This window comes from Parasteatoda tepidariorum, chromosome 9 (assembly GCF_043381705.1).
Source record: "Parasteatoda tepidariorum isolate YZ-2023 chromosome 9, CAS_Ptep_4.0, whole genome shotgun sequence".
Lineage (NCBI taxonomy): Eukaryota > Metazoa > Arthropoda > Arachnida > Araneae > Theridiidae > Parasteatoda > Parasteatoda tepidariorum.
The window spans coordinates 33,879,320-33,893,814 of NC_092212.1; the positions used below are offsets into that span (position 1 = coordinate 33,879,320).

At 29.2% G+C, this 14,495-nt stretch overlaps 1 protein-coding gene across 1 annotated transcript; it reads right to left on the minus strand.

Moving 5' to 3' along the window:
* Positions 1-6,012: 6,012 nt before the first annotated feature.
* Positions 6,013-7,448, minus strand: LOC139426539 (uncharacterized). The gene is made up of 2 exons (XM_071185789.1): positions 7,434-7,448; positions 6,013-6,660 (listed from the first exon to the last, which is right to left on the minus strand). Exons 1-2 carry the CDS (start codon positions 7,446-7,448, stop codon positions 6,013-6,015), a joined length of 663 nt encoding a protein of 220 aa, XP_071041890.1.
* Positions 7,449-14,495: the final 7,047 nt, after the last annotated feature.

Below are 14,495 nucleotides of genomic sequence, written 5' to 3' on the forward strand. Positions count from 1 at the left end.
AATATAGTTAAAGCTTTTATAAAAAATATAAAACAAAACTGATCACTCATGACAATAGTTATTTCTCAAACATTTTCTTTTGAAAAATATTTCAAAACAAATGCAATTGAATTGTTAAAAACAGGATATAGTAAAAACGAATATGATGTTAAAATGCATTTAGTTGACGATTGGAATTATGAATTATAGGAGTTGAAAGTTAAGTTTAAATTGTATATTTAAAGTTTTGCATTGTTTAAAATTATTTTGTTTCGAAATCAATTTGAATAAATGTATTTATATTTTTCCATAAATCATTTCTTTAGAAACTGAAAAACGAAATAAATGCATTAATTCTTTGAAAAAAGTTTAAAACCACTTCTATTTAGTTTCTTAGCAGTAAAAACACTTAATAAAAGTTTTGTAAAGTTTTAAAAATCATCATAAGTAAAGCTTTACATGTAAAGTAAAGTAAATTGTAACTTATGAATTTTGCACAATTTACTATCTATTAAGATAGATACAGAGTGCGTCCAAAAAGGTTTAGAGCGATCAAATATCTTGAGAAATACTCATTGGATTAAAAACTTAAAAATACACGAGTAAAATATTTTCAAGTTCGTGTTTAATGAAACAAAATTTAAATTATAAACCAAACATAATTAACCTTTGGAGTTGAGGGGCAACTTCGAAATCTTAAATGGGAACCGGAATTTTTTATTGCATGTTTGGATTCTCCAGAAAAAATGTTCTATTTTCATTTACAGGTTTGGTTTCAGATACCATTCTTACCACAAAAATAAAATGAAGTAAAAATTCTTTAAGGCAGATATATCTCAAACGCATCTTAAATAGAAAAAAAGTAATAACTTGATATTTCGAAAAATTTTGGCCCCTCTCAGCCAGTTCCTTAACTAGAGCGAATCCCAGGGCTCAGGATTGAGTTTGGTTGCCTTTATCTGAAATCGTTTTCGAGGTAACAACTATAACTTCGCAGTTCTCCTCCATATAGTGTAGTTAGCAGTTTTAATTTGTAGCCACTTTACTATACTTAGGAACCATTTGTTTTAACTGTAGTTTCAACATTTCGAAATTTAAGAAGGAGGATACGGTCTCAATTTGTGACCTGTATACTTAAAATAGCTATTTTGTTGCAATTTTTAAAGAACATCTTTCCTTCAAAAAAGTTCAAGTTTAGCGATTTAACATTTTACTAGTTGTTTGATTTCTAAGATCCTCTTAAAATTAAGCCTCTTTATTCTTCGAATAAGTATTATTAATAAGTATTATTAATAAAAAAATCTCATATTGTAGTGCTTAAAACATTGAGCATACAGTTATCAAAACACTCAATTGAAAAGAAAAAGAATAACTGTAGCAGTTGATTGTTTCGAATTGCCTCTTAGATATACACAGCACTGTTTATTTTTTTAGTATGCTGCAAGTGATGTTATTTCTTCAATTTTTCATCTTGTAACGCATAGAACATTCGACATCCAGTTAAATAATTTAATTGAAGAAGTTGTAACCGTTGATTCATTTGCAGAAAGCTTCAAGTGATGTTATAACTAAAATCACTCATCTTGTATCACATAAGAGATTCACCATTCAACAAAATAGAATCATTTAGTCATAAAAGCGCTCTGGTTGAGAAACTATAGCAGTTCATTGTTTGAAACTAACTGAAACTGAAGTCTATTGCCTCGATGTTATGCACTCCGCTCTTTGAAATTTCGGAACACTTTGAATCCTAATATTGAATACCTTTGCTTTACAATTAATACTGTGTAAAGAAATCCATTGATTGTAAAAATTAAATAATCTTTGACGTTACCTGATTAAAAACTTTATTCCCTTGAAAAATACATAAAAAAGTGAATAACAGTTGACATGCTTAAAAATGGGCTCCAATGTTCAATATTTGCCGGATAGGATTGAGACGAATCGAAAGTTACTTGCCACTTCCTTTTCGTGAGATTATTCATTTATTCTTTGGCGTTGTTCATGTTCAACGAAGATATGGTTCAAGTTGCTAAACAGGGACTTAGTTATTATCATGGTTCAAAGTACCGATATCAGAGTTTATAGTTATAGTCAATACTTAAAAGAGAAAAGAAATTCTCAAATTAGTTAAATAGTTATTCCTTTTTATTGTATATTTTTGAAAAATTTGATTTTTGGACATAATCTTTTTTTTTATCGATTTAATAGAATACAGAAAACGCATCACATTCCTTCGAAATATCAACGTCTTATTCTTCTATCCCAATGAATGTAATTTTATAATTTATTCATTCGAAAATTATTCATTATTCATAACTATTCATTATTTTTTTTTATTAATTAGCATTAAAATGAAAAATAAGTCTACGGAAATAATTTAGATAGTAAGATAAGCATTTATTACTTCAAAAGCGTTCTCCGTTCCGTGGTGGTTCACCATAAAGTTACAATTCATCATTTTATGGTGTCGTGAACCTGGTCTTGAAAATGTCACCTTTTTTGTGGACAACAAAACAAAAGTGATTTTTCACAGAAAGTCACCAGTGCGTATGCCTTAACTGAATCGTAAATCACTAAAAAGAACTCATTATTCTAATGGAACATCCTGCAAACTGAGTTTTGATTGATGATAGTATTATTAAATTGTTTTTTAGAATGTATTACCAGAGAAATTGTTTTTTGTGTAGAATTTTGATGGATAATCTACGATCAAAACGTTGAGGTGCATGTGTTTTTGTGTTCGAATAATTTCCATACAAAACACATCTTAAGATTAATTGCGAATTCTTATGTTGTGTTAAGGGTATAATTTGACAAATAGTCGCTGTTGGCGGCAATATAGACAACTATTTGGTTAATGTTTAGTTTATTTATCAAAATAGAAGCTTAAGTATCTCGATAATAAAAATGCTTAAACGTTGTCGCTGTTTCGATTACTTAACTTAACATTGCATTTTGTTTGTCCTCGCAAAAACTATAAGACTTCAGAACTTGAAAATATGAAAGCACCCAGAAATATATATAGAAAGTCACCAGAAATTATTCAATGAAATAAAAAAAGCGTAAGATTCGTTTATTTGCTTGAGAATAATCTAATGTTAAACTTGTAGTAAAAAACACCATGTGCGCTGATCTACTTTTCGCAAAAATACAAATAAAGTTTAGAATTAAAGGCCATTTTCCTTTATGAACTTAATTTTTTTCTTTCCGAAAATTCAATTTCTTCGAAAGATATTGCATTTTAAGTTTAATTTTTTCAAATTTTTTTTTGCTTCGGATAACGATTATTATTGTTGTAAAAAAATATATTTATCTTTCTCGAGGTCTTTATTTCATGAACTCGTAAAGTAACAAAAAATTAATTGCTAAAGAAGAATCAGAGAAAGAGATTAGATGATGCCAGATATAAAAATTATTTTAAATTTTTTAAAAATATAAAACACACAATGTATATCCCTAAGCTTAATTTTTTTTTTCCAAGTAAGTGCACAAACAGACCTCCCTGAATAACTTTTGATCTAATGATCGAATATTCACGTTCTAGGACTCAATCTCAACGGTTTTCTCAAATATGCTAATCAACAAGCGCAGACGCTATTTCAAGTTATGAAATCAGACACAAAAACGTGCTTTCTCTGAATAAAATAAATGTTTTGTAAAAAATTTCTTGAACAGCTATAGAAAAAAAAAGAGATTTTTTTTAATAAAAAATAAAATGGAAATGCATTTGGTTATAAAAAAACTTTTATTTGGCATTTTGGTGTTTGTTACAGGTATCCGAACATCTAAATGTTAATAAAATAGAAACAAAACGAATCTATTTAACTTTTGACTTAATAATTGGATTTTTACAAGCTGAAATACAATATTCATAATTTGACGTCCCTAAAATATGCTAATTAATAAATTAGGGAAGATTGTAATTCTTCCATTTCTTCCATTTTTTTTTCTTCCAGCGATTAAAAATTACTGAGATTATTAAAGCAGTAAAATCCCTAAGCCAGAGCAGCACATCGAGAATTATCAAATATAATAATTTTTGTCTTGCATGGTATGAGACGTCATGTTCATGGTATAAAACATTAATCGTACACCTGAAATATGTTAATTCATAAGTGCTGACTACAACGTAAAGTTACAGATAAATTCGTGCTATTTCTGAAGAATTATACATTTATAAAACAAAGCGAATTTGGTAATTGTATCGTGTATGATACAGTTCAAGATTACTTCGACCCTTACATGGCAAAGTTAACAAATTATATTACCTTTTGGTATTATAAACTGTAAACAAAAATAAATGTTCATAAAAAATGCTAATATATTTGAGAACGTAATTATTTCTTACACTTGTTCATTTGTTAAAAAAGTTTTCTTAAAAACGGAAAAAAAACACTAATATCGAGTTAGTATTTACTTTCTGATATCATTTTCAGCTACGTTTGCATTTCAAATAATTTTATATTTTAAATTAAAAACTAACTTGCGATAGTAAGTAATTTTAAACTTCTGTTTGCATTAAGTAAATTATAGCAATCAGTTAATCTTCTGAAGAAAACAAACTGTATGAGTAGGCAGTATCTGAATTTTTAATTAATGAACAACATAATGAGAAAAATGAAAGAGTCGTCAAACGCACTGGGAAATCCCCAGATATGTGTGCCTCCTGCAAATGCCAAGGACAAGACCTTGAATTCCGAGATAAATTTATAGAATAATGGAGCAAGTAAAAAACAGTAAACTATTTATTTTTATTGAAGTATTTGCATATCTAATGCGCGAATAAATTTTAATTTTCTGCAGGTGAAGGAATGCTGAATTTAATTTAATTGCTACACTAATTAAGTTCGATCGAAAATTTAAAAAAAATAATTTTTAAAGGCAATACTATAGGAAGTTGAACTTATATCTAAAATTATGCAGTTTAAATATGAATTACATGTCTTCTTATCATATGCAAGAAGCTTGCTAATTATATAAGCTTATTTTTTATTTAAATTTAGCAATTAATTGATTGTAGGTTTTTTAGTAAGAGTTTACTTTAAAAAAAATATTTGTCAGAACGAGCATCTTCCTAATACACTGGTTTTATTAAATTAAGGAAAATGGCTTATTTTTCGGAGAGTTAGAGTTTTTTTAAAAAAACATGACGCAGTTTACCAGTGTACTATATACGCATGAGACCAAAATGTTCTTGTTTTCTGAGAAAAAAGAAACCATTTTAATCTGCTGTTTAATTTTCTGATCTGAAGTGATAGTGTTTACTATTAGTTTATATTTTAAGAACTTAGCTTAGTGAATAGTTGTCATAAAGATTCAATGGATGAACTTGCCAGTTTTTTTTCTTCAGTAGTTTGAAAATAAATTGTCAGTTGCTTTAAAAAAAGAAACACAAGACATAAATTTGTAAAGCTTAGTCCATTGAAAAATTAACACTTCTTTTGATTTAATTCGCTCTCTAAATTAGATTCCATACAAAAAATATAAAAAATAAAGATATTAAAAGGTAAAAAAAATGAATTAGAAAGCACTTAACAACTTATTATTTTTTTATAATTTATTTACACATTTGGATAAAAAGAAACATTAGAGTTTCTTTATTTTTCATCACTGATTAAGTAAGTAAGGTTGAACTCCGACCCACCCCAGGGGGGTATACGGAGATAAAAGTAAAATTATTACAATAAAATTTCTCTAAAAACTAAAGTTACAGTAAAATTTCGCCAAATGACAGTGGTGGTGATCAGTTAAAAGTGGATTAACAATAAAGTTTGACAATTAAAAACATGTGTTAAAGGCAATGAAACCCAATAGCGCCGGTGTAAATGTCGAGAATTAAATGATTATAATAATAAGGAAACAAGAGATAAAAAATCTCAAAACTAAAATCAATGAAAGCTAAAAGTCCAAATAGTAAATGTCTAAAAGTAAAAGTCTGACTAGAAGTCTATGAAGTCTAAAATCAAAAGTAGATAAAAATTCAAAATGTAAGGCTAAAAGTTGATTAGTAAAAATTAACGATGACATGCTCTATTGTTGGTTCATGACTGGGGTCAGTTGATCTGGGGCTAGAATGTCCTCGAGGGTTTGTTTAATAATTTGAGTCACAATTTTCCTGCAGGTCAATATAGCGAAGAATTGATGTTCCTCTTCGCAATTATTCATGTGGGTTCCACGAAGTGCCCGGAATCTTGGACAGTGCTTAAGTAGATGATCAATGTCCTGTCTCACTCCACAGTAATTGCATGAAGCTGATTTTTTGAAATATTTTTGTTGATAGGTCCCGAACACTCCGTGGCCAGTAAGGAGCTGGTTTAAATAAAAATTGGCCTGCAGGCGCTTTATGCTTGGGTCTTTAAAAAATTTATAGGTTTGTCTTCCCTTGTCACTAGACCTCCAGTCATTTCTCCAGCGGTTAAAAGTAATGTTCTTAATGTAAGATTTAATTTCGCATTTTTCACCCGGGATCTCAAAATCAATCTGGCCAAGCTTAGTGGCTTCCTTAGCAACCCAGTCGGCCTCTTCATTCCCTTCAATGCCTGAGTGTGCTTTAATCCAATTTATATTATAGTTGCTACTCCACATGGCTTTGGTGTCTTCTATAAGTTTGAGGTGTTTACGTGGGTCCTCCAGGCTCATAAGTGAAGAAAGGGAATCTGTGTAACTGTGAAAGGGAATCTGTGAAAGGGAATCATCACTGATTAAATTAGAACATGCTATGAGCGTAATACATAGTACTCAGTACGTATTGATACTAAAAAATTTTCAATTTCTTGCACAAATGAGGATGGCAATAGCTTCATTGTTCCTTAACCGTAACTTTCATTTTCAGTGTGTTTACAAACATGTGATCAAGAACATGCTCACAGACACATGAACAGCAAAAAGTATTGAATGGGTTATGTCAGTATGCGTTGTTGTACGAAGGCGACGCAGTTGAACATTAGTAGTCGTAAACCCAAAAACTGGGTCGGCTGTTCAACGACGAATATAAAATATAAAATGAAATATGGCATTTACAGTTTAACATCATAGCTTGTTTCAAGTGTAAGGCACTTAAACTGTGGTTTTTTTATTTTATTTTCCTTGACGAAAGATCTTTGAAAAACCATAATAAACAAGCATTCTTCTCACGTGCTTATTATAGCTCGATTCTCTTATATGCGCTCTTAGAATTAAATTTATTTTTTTAAACGTAATAAATCTATATTTATTAAATGCGCATTTTGAGAAATGTCCATTTCCTAAGGCCGATTCTCTTAAAGAAGCCTTTTGAACTAAATCTCTTTTCTCAAGAGCAATAAAGCTATATACATTTTCTTCAGCACGCATTTCGAGCTATTCTCATTGTCTTGGATGATCAATTTAAACTATGTTCATTTCTTATATGTTCATTTAGAGCTTATTAAATAAAAAGCTCATAAAAGATAGGCTGGGATTACTGAACTTACCTTTTCTTCTTTCATTAAAATGCAAAGTTTAATTTCTGAATTAAGCAAGTCTGAATTTAGTTTATCATAAATTATCCTATTAACAAACTTCAACGAATTTCTCAAATTTCTGCGAAGGAAGCATCTTTTACAAACTCCCTACATTTTATCATGATTAATATAATCTACTTTCACTAAAAACGGTTTTTCCCCAAACTACTGATTTCCACGTTTGATTTATTGCATCTACTCAAAAATCCGGAGCATATTATCAGCAAATTGCTCCATCCAAAAGATAAGAATAATTGATCTAACTGAATTGAAGTGCTTTAACAAAAGAGTACACACGTGAATAAAAGAAGAAGAATATTTGGCGCTGTGCGATAGTCGCCAAATTTTATGCTCGTCACGCATTACAGAAGGATGTGAAGATTATATTTTTATTTTAATATCCTCTTTTAAATATATGGATTTAAATGCTTTGTTATTTCCAACAATACATTATACTATGTTGACCATGATGAAAAAAAATTCTGCACTTAAAATAGAATATAACCATGGCATTTTTTACTCTAAATTTTGATGCATGGTGTTAAATATTAGATGACCAATTACTATATATCACGCTACGCCTTGACCATTAAATTTAATGCAGTTCAGAACAATACCTGAATAAATCAAGTTTATACTTGTTGAGTTTTAAGTTTCGGATCACGCTTGCTAAGTAATGTAAGAGTGTTAGAAGGTTAAAAGTTACTCAAGCATTTGCATAAAATAGATAATTAGATAATTGACTGGATTTCTTAATTAAGGTATTTTATGAAGTTTTTTCTTTCATTATTTCGTCTCGTGAATTAAGTTTGACTTCATTGTGATATTAATAACGATTCTCCATTTTCTGTAAAAAGTGGCGGAACGTGAAACTAACTACGAAATGGTAAAGGATATCAAACTTGTAATTGATATTATCTAATACTTTTTTTATATGGATTTTGATAGGTGCTTAGCTAAGATTACCTTAGTTAGTTTGTTGTGAAAGAGGGGAAAAAAGGACAATAAGGAAAAGATGAAAACTACAACACATAATCTTGAATGATGTTTGCTATATAAGACACTGAATGATATTTATTTTGAATGAGATATTTATTTTGAATATGATATTTATTTTTTGGGTAGAGAAATGGTTTCTAAGATAACTTCTACTAAATAATGATATATGCTTAATGATAGATAGAAAAATATCGCAGTGGTCCGTAATTGTGAAATATTAGATTCAAATCGGAGTTTGCCGGAGTAATTGGTTATGCCGGAGTTTTTTATTCGTAGCTTTTTTGTCCCCTTCAACTAAACTTAATCGATTTTAATTTTAATTCAGGGGCCTGGAATGGAGCACTAAAGGTGACTAAATAAGGATTTTTTTTGTTTACAACACGAATTTCTCGTGAAGAATTGAAATTATTTACTTAATGAGAATCAGTTAATGTTAATAGAACCTGTTAAGAATGGAAATTTATAATCTACTAAAAATGTGTTTTGCTACTAGTAAAGATGCGTTTTGTTTAATCTAATAATGTAAATCCATCAAGAAGGGCAACAAATAATTGATATATAAAGAAATAAAGAATTTGCGTGTGTATGTATACCGGATTACCGGTATACCGTAAGCTCTAAAAATATATAAGTATTCAGAATGAATTTAAATGAGTAAAATTGTAAACAAATTACGAAATCAGATTTTTTTGATTTTTTTTTTAATTATATTTTAAATTCGGAAACATTTAAGCAACGGAATTTTCACAATGGCTAGCGGAAGCTATTGTTTTAAAATAAGCTATAGACAATTCAATTTCTTCAAATATTTAAAGATAACATCAGTAATTTTTGCTAGAGTATATCTTTAATCTAAAAAGTCATTTATTGAGCTTCCTGTTGTGCTTTATTTAATTTGTTATGCCAAATCATCTTTATGATCAATCACAGATGATGAATGAATGATCTTAATGACATGCTACGTGATCGTGGTAGCATAAGCAAACTACATCAACAAATTATTATTCCTTAAGTCATCTGAAATCGCATGCTTATTTTATTTATAGTTATGATTCTAAAACGTGTTTTTATGTAACTAGATTATTTAAAATCAAAAGTAATTGAAATAAATAAAATAAGTGTTCTAAAAAGCTAAATCAACGGTGAAATAGAACAAATTCGGTGAGTTTAAATATAAGGAAACAGCAATATTATTAGTGACGCCAATGAAAATAATTTTTGGTAAATTACTTATTGAAATAAAATAATTAGCTAGGTACTAAAACGCGAAATTTAGGGAGAAATGTTACTTGGTTCGTTTAGGAGTGCTTAAGAAATCGGCTTACTATTTTTTTACATTAATGCTGCTTAATTAAAAATGGTAATAGGTACTAATTGAAATAAAAACATAAGCTATGAGCTAAAAAGAAAATTAATGGAGAAAATTTACTTATTCATAATGGGATACCGTAAAAAGCCGACATACAATTATTGACACCAATGATGTTTAATTTCAGTTATTAGCACTACTTGAATCATGATAATTGGTGCAGTTTTAATAGGTACCATATCTACTCCAATATAGGTGCAGCGCATTAGAAAGAGTAAATTTGGTACAGATTACAGCTGCATCAATACTGAACATTTTTATGATCGATATTGTACGGCCTCTCGAAGATCAGGGGGAAAGTACAAGGGGAAGTAGCTTGTCAATACTAATGCCTGATGATGCTGAATATAATTTGCCTCTATTTTGATGGAATGGACCACTAAAAATATGTTCCGCTTAATCTAATAACGTAAAGCCACCAAGATAAGCAACAAATAATAAATAAATAAATAAACACACATCGGAATTAATTTAGCTTCATTATTTGAGTCATTATTTATCTGAAAGTTTTGTGTTCTAATATGTAGTGTTGTTCAGTTCTGATTTATTGATGCTTTTTTTTTCGTCAGCTGGTCATAAATTGAATGCAAATTATATTGCATATCTCAAAATAAATAAATAAATTGGTGAATAAACGGTAAAAAACATAAATTTAAATTAAAAATAGACAGTTTTGCATTAAAAAAAAGATAGAAATCTAGTTAAAAATTGAAAATTGTTTTCGAAAATTGAAGTCTAACAATATGTAAAGAAAAATATATTTCGGACATCAGTATATGACCAGCAAATGTTTGGATAAAAGATACAAATCATGATGGTCGAAACTTTTATCTTGTTTAGGATCATAAAATGTGTTTTATTGGAAACCAATATTGAAATAATTCGCAACGTGGAATAACATGGAAACTATACAATTAGTTTAAAAATAAATAACACTGCTGCCTTGCAAAAACTGTAAAAAAATTGTGTGTTATAAAAAATGAATTCTTGCTACACTTGGTGAAATTTTTTGTAAGTATTACGCATGTCATTCTTTAAAAATGAATTAAAATTTCATTTTTTTTAAACTGAGAATTGTGTATTATTATTTGTATTGATATTATATAATCATAATAACATTGAATTGTCAATATTATAGAATAGTTTTTTTCAGCGGATAGTTAGTGACTACTTTAGCCAGCAAGAAAAAAAATAAGGCATTATTTTTTAGTTATATGTATAAATAGAGCGTAACTTAAAATATTATAACGTAATTTTACCTAACGTAAATTACTGCTCGATTTAAATTTCATGCTTAAACCAAAACTATATCTGTCACATCAATAATGGTTAAAACCAATTCTTTATTTTTCAATAACAGACCGTGTCTAATTTTCTTCAACAGCAAAGTCATGCCCGATTTATTGCGATACGGTATTAATCTGCAAAGGGTGGAAATCCGGGTGGCCCTTTATACTATACGGTTTTGAAAATCAATTTACCAAAGAAACTTTAACAAATTGGTTTTATGTCCAACTTTTTTTTATACGGTAAGCCTTAAAAAACGTCGTGAACCATGACTAGAAATAAATAGCTTAAAGCTTACTCAGGCCTTCTATTTTATATTTACTTTTCACGAATGTAAGAAATTTACTCTTAATAGATACATTTTACCCATAGACTGTAACAAAATTGTAGGGTTTCCTGTTATTAATGGTGAGAGAGCTGGGTTTAATTGATTGAGAATGGTGAGAATTCTGAATCTGAAGCAGTTGAAGTATTTTTTGAGGTTTTATGCAAGGGTTCAAAAACGTGTTCATTATTATCATGATTGTAACATGGAAGTGAAATTTTCAATAGTTAGAATTTCGTCCTAATTTTTTTTTCAAAAAAAAGTTCTAAATATGTTTTGACATAATAGATATGGCATTCTCTTATTAAAGAATGGCAAAGAGCTGGGTTTTGAGGGGAGTTTTTATTATCAACAATGTCAACCTTCATCTATCAAAAGGTACCTCAAGATCAAATCAAGTTAACATGTGTTATATACTAGTGAATTGGTATTTAATATTTATAGTTACTTCACATATCTGCCCCCCCCCTCAGAATTTTGTCTGTGATAGAATTCGATCAACAATTACCACTAGTCATGATTAATGCTTTTTTTTAATTCATTTATATTATTTTCTGCGCATTATTATTTTTAAAGCATTTCGCTCTTTGTTTTATTTTTACTTCATTTTTTATAGCATTTTTGTTTATTATTCTGTTATATGTATTTCACCAGATTTTTTTTTCTTTTCCTACAGCAGTTGATTTATTAATTTTTTTCTGAAGTAATAAAATTGTTTAATGTGGACCGTCCATCAATATTGGGAAGTTCTTACTAAGTCCGCAACGTTTCCAATGAGGGGAGTTTATATTATCAACAATGCCTACCTTTATTTATAAATAGGTACCTCCAGAAAGAATAAAGTTAATATGTCTTATATACTAGAGAATTGGTATTTAATATTTATAGTGGTAGTTACATCACTGTTTAACCGATCGAGAACAGCAAAACATTTTATTCTTTCTCAGCGATTTTAAGATTTTATGCAAAGGTTCACTATTTTGGTAATTGTAGCATAGAATTAAAATTTTCATTACTTTAGGTTTTCTTTACATTAAGGTAACATTTGACTATAAAAGAAGAAAAAAACGGTATTCAAATCTGAAATCAGCATAACAAACGTCATCATAAATGGTAAATAACATAGCGGATAACAATAGCTGGTTTATTAGTGTAATAAAAATATAGCAATATGATATAGTAGCTCTAAGTTCTGAAATCTGAGATAGAAAAAAAATAGTAGTTTGTAATAAAACCANATTATTTGCGCAATATTATTTGAAATTCATACAATGTATAAAAAAAAAATTTGCGCTGCTAGATCGGTCCAACCGGCCCTCAGGCCAGACCGGCCCACCGGGCATTTGCCCGGTCTGCCTACTGGCCAGTCCGGGCCTGAATAAAACCAAGGTTCACCGCCTTATGTTCTACATTATTAAGAGTTATATAATAAATAAATACTAAAAAAGCATAATAATTGTAAAAGAACTATTTTATAAATTGGTTTCAGATTTAATGAACCGATTAAGTCAAATTGAACATAATTATCTGAAAATCATACATTATCAGTATTACTTTTTCGAGAAAAGGCTTTCCAAACCAAGTATAACATCCTGTTATTTTACCGATGTAAAAAGGAACAAATAAGAATTAGTTGGATTAAATTAAGATTAATTTTACTTTAAGTTTATTTTACGAAGATACAAATACAAGAAAAATAATATATAACGTAGCAATCTAATAATACATAATGAGGCAAATACAAACAAGTTATAATGATAATATTGCTTCCCAGTTTAATTGTTGAAAGTCAACACTGCTTCGCAAAAAAAGAAGTTTAAATAAATAAATAAATAAAAATCTCTGATCTGCCCTGACATTTTTCCGGCGGGTTCTTATGTAAAATAACTTTCTGTATTTGTGTAAATCTCCTGGAAATAATGAAATATATATATGTATGAATATGTCTATCAATCTATCTATCTATTTGTGTCTATATATATATGAAGTGCCACAGGTTCGAATCCTAGTGCTGTCCGGTTGATGCAAATTCTGCTCTCGCTCTTACTGACCACAGGAGTGGTACAAAATATCCCCGGTGTTAAACTGATCATGGGTTAGAATCCCATTGCTGTCGGGTTAACTGTGGAAGGTTTTCGTTGTTTTCTTCTCCCTGCAACGCAAATGTGGATTATAGCCATCAGAAAGTCCTCCACGAAGGTTAGTTTGAACCAATGCTTGTTCAATGTGTTTTCTTGTCTTTTGGGTTGGGTTCAAGATAACAAGGATACGTAGTCGAACATTTCTAGTGGTGAACTTATAGTTGGATCAGCTATTCAATGCTGGTTATAATATAAAGCATATAAAAGAGTAGAGTAACTGTCAAATAAAAATAATGCATATTAAAACACGTGCTAGGTCAGTTTATGCAGGGTGTTCTGTTATTACCACCGGTAATATATATTCTTGGAAAAAATACATCAAAAATCGGTTATACACATAAAGGGACGTAAATGAATATTTAAGATAAAAAAGAAACTGAACCTTTGAATTGCTATTGTGGAAGGCAGATTGAAAGAGAACACCAGTTGGTTGCTGCAGGAAATTTAGGGATGTTTTTATTAAGCGCCTTTAAATTCCCCTCTTCTTCCTTTGTAAGATGTTATCAAATTAAAAATTTTAAATATTATAAAAAGAGCTTCTGAAGATAAGTTCAGCGGTCTCAGGTGACATTTATGAGAGAAAAAGAAACAGCAACTACAGGTTTAACAGAGTGCTTGGTTAATGTTAAGTTGTATTTGTTCAAATATTGTTTGATGTTTGGCTCCCCTGTTTATGATATATTTGTTTAATTATTTTCTTAATATTCAGTTTCCGTGTTATTGTTATATAAGTTTAATTATTGTTTTATATTTGGTTTCCTTGCTACTGATTTATTTATTAAATTATTGTTTGATGTTTGATTTCTTTGCTACTCTTTCATTAATTTTATTATTGTTTCGTTTCTCTGTTACTAATTACTAAGGCCCGGATTTTGATGACATTTGCATATTTTTGCATTTTTTGCATTTTT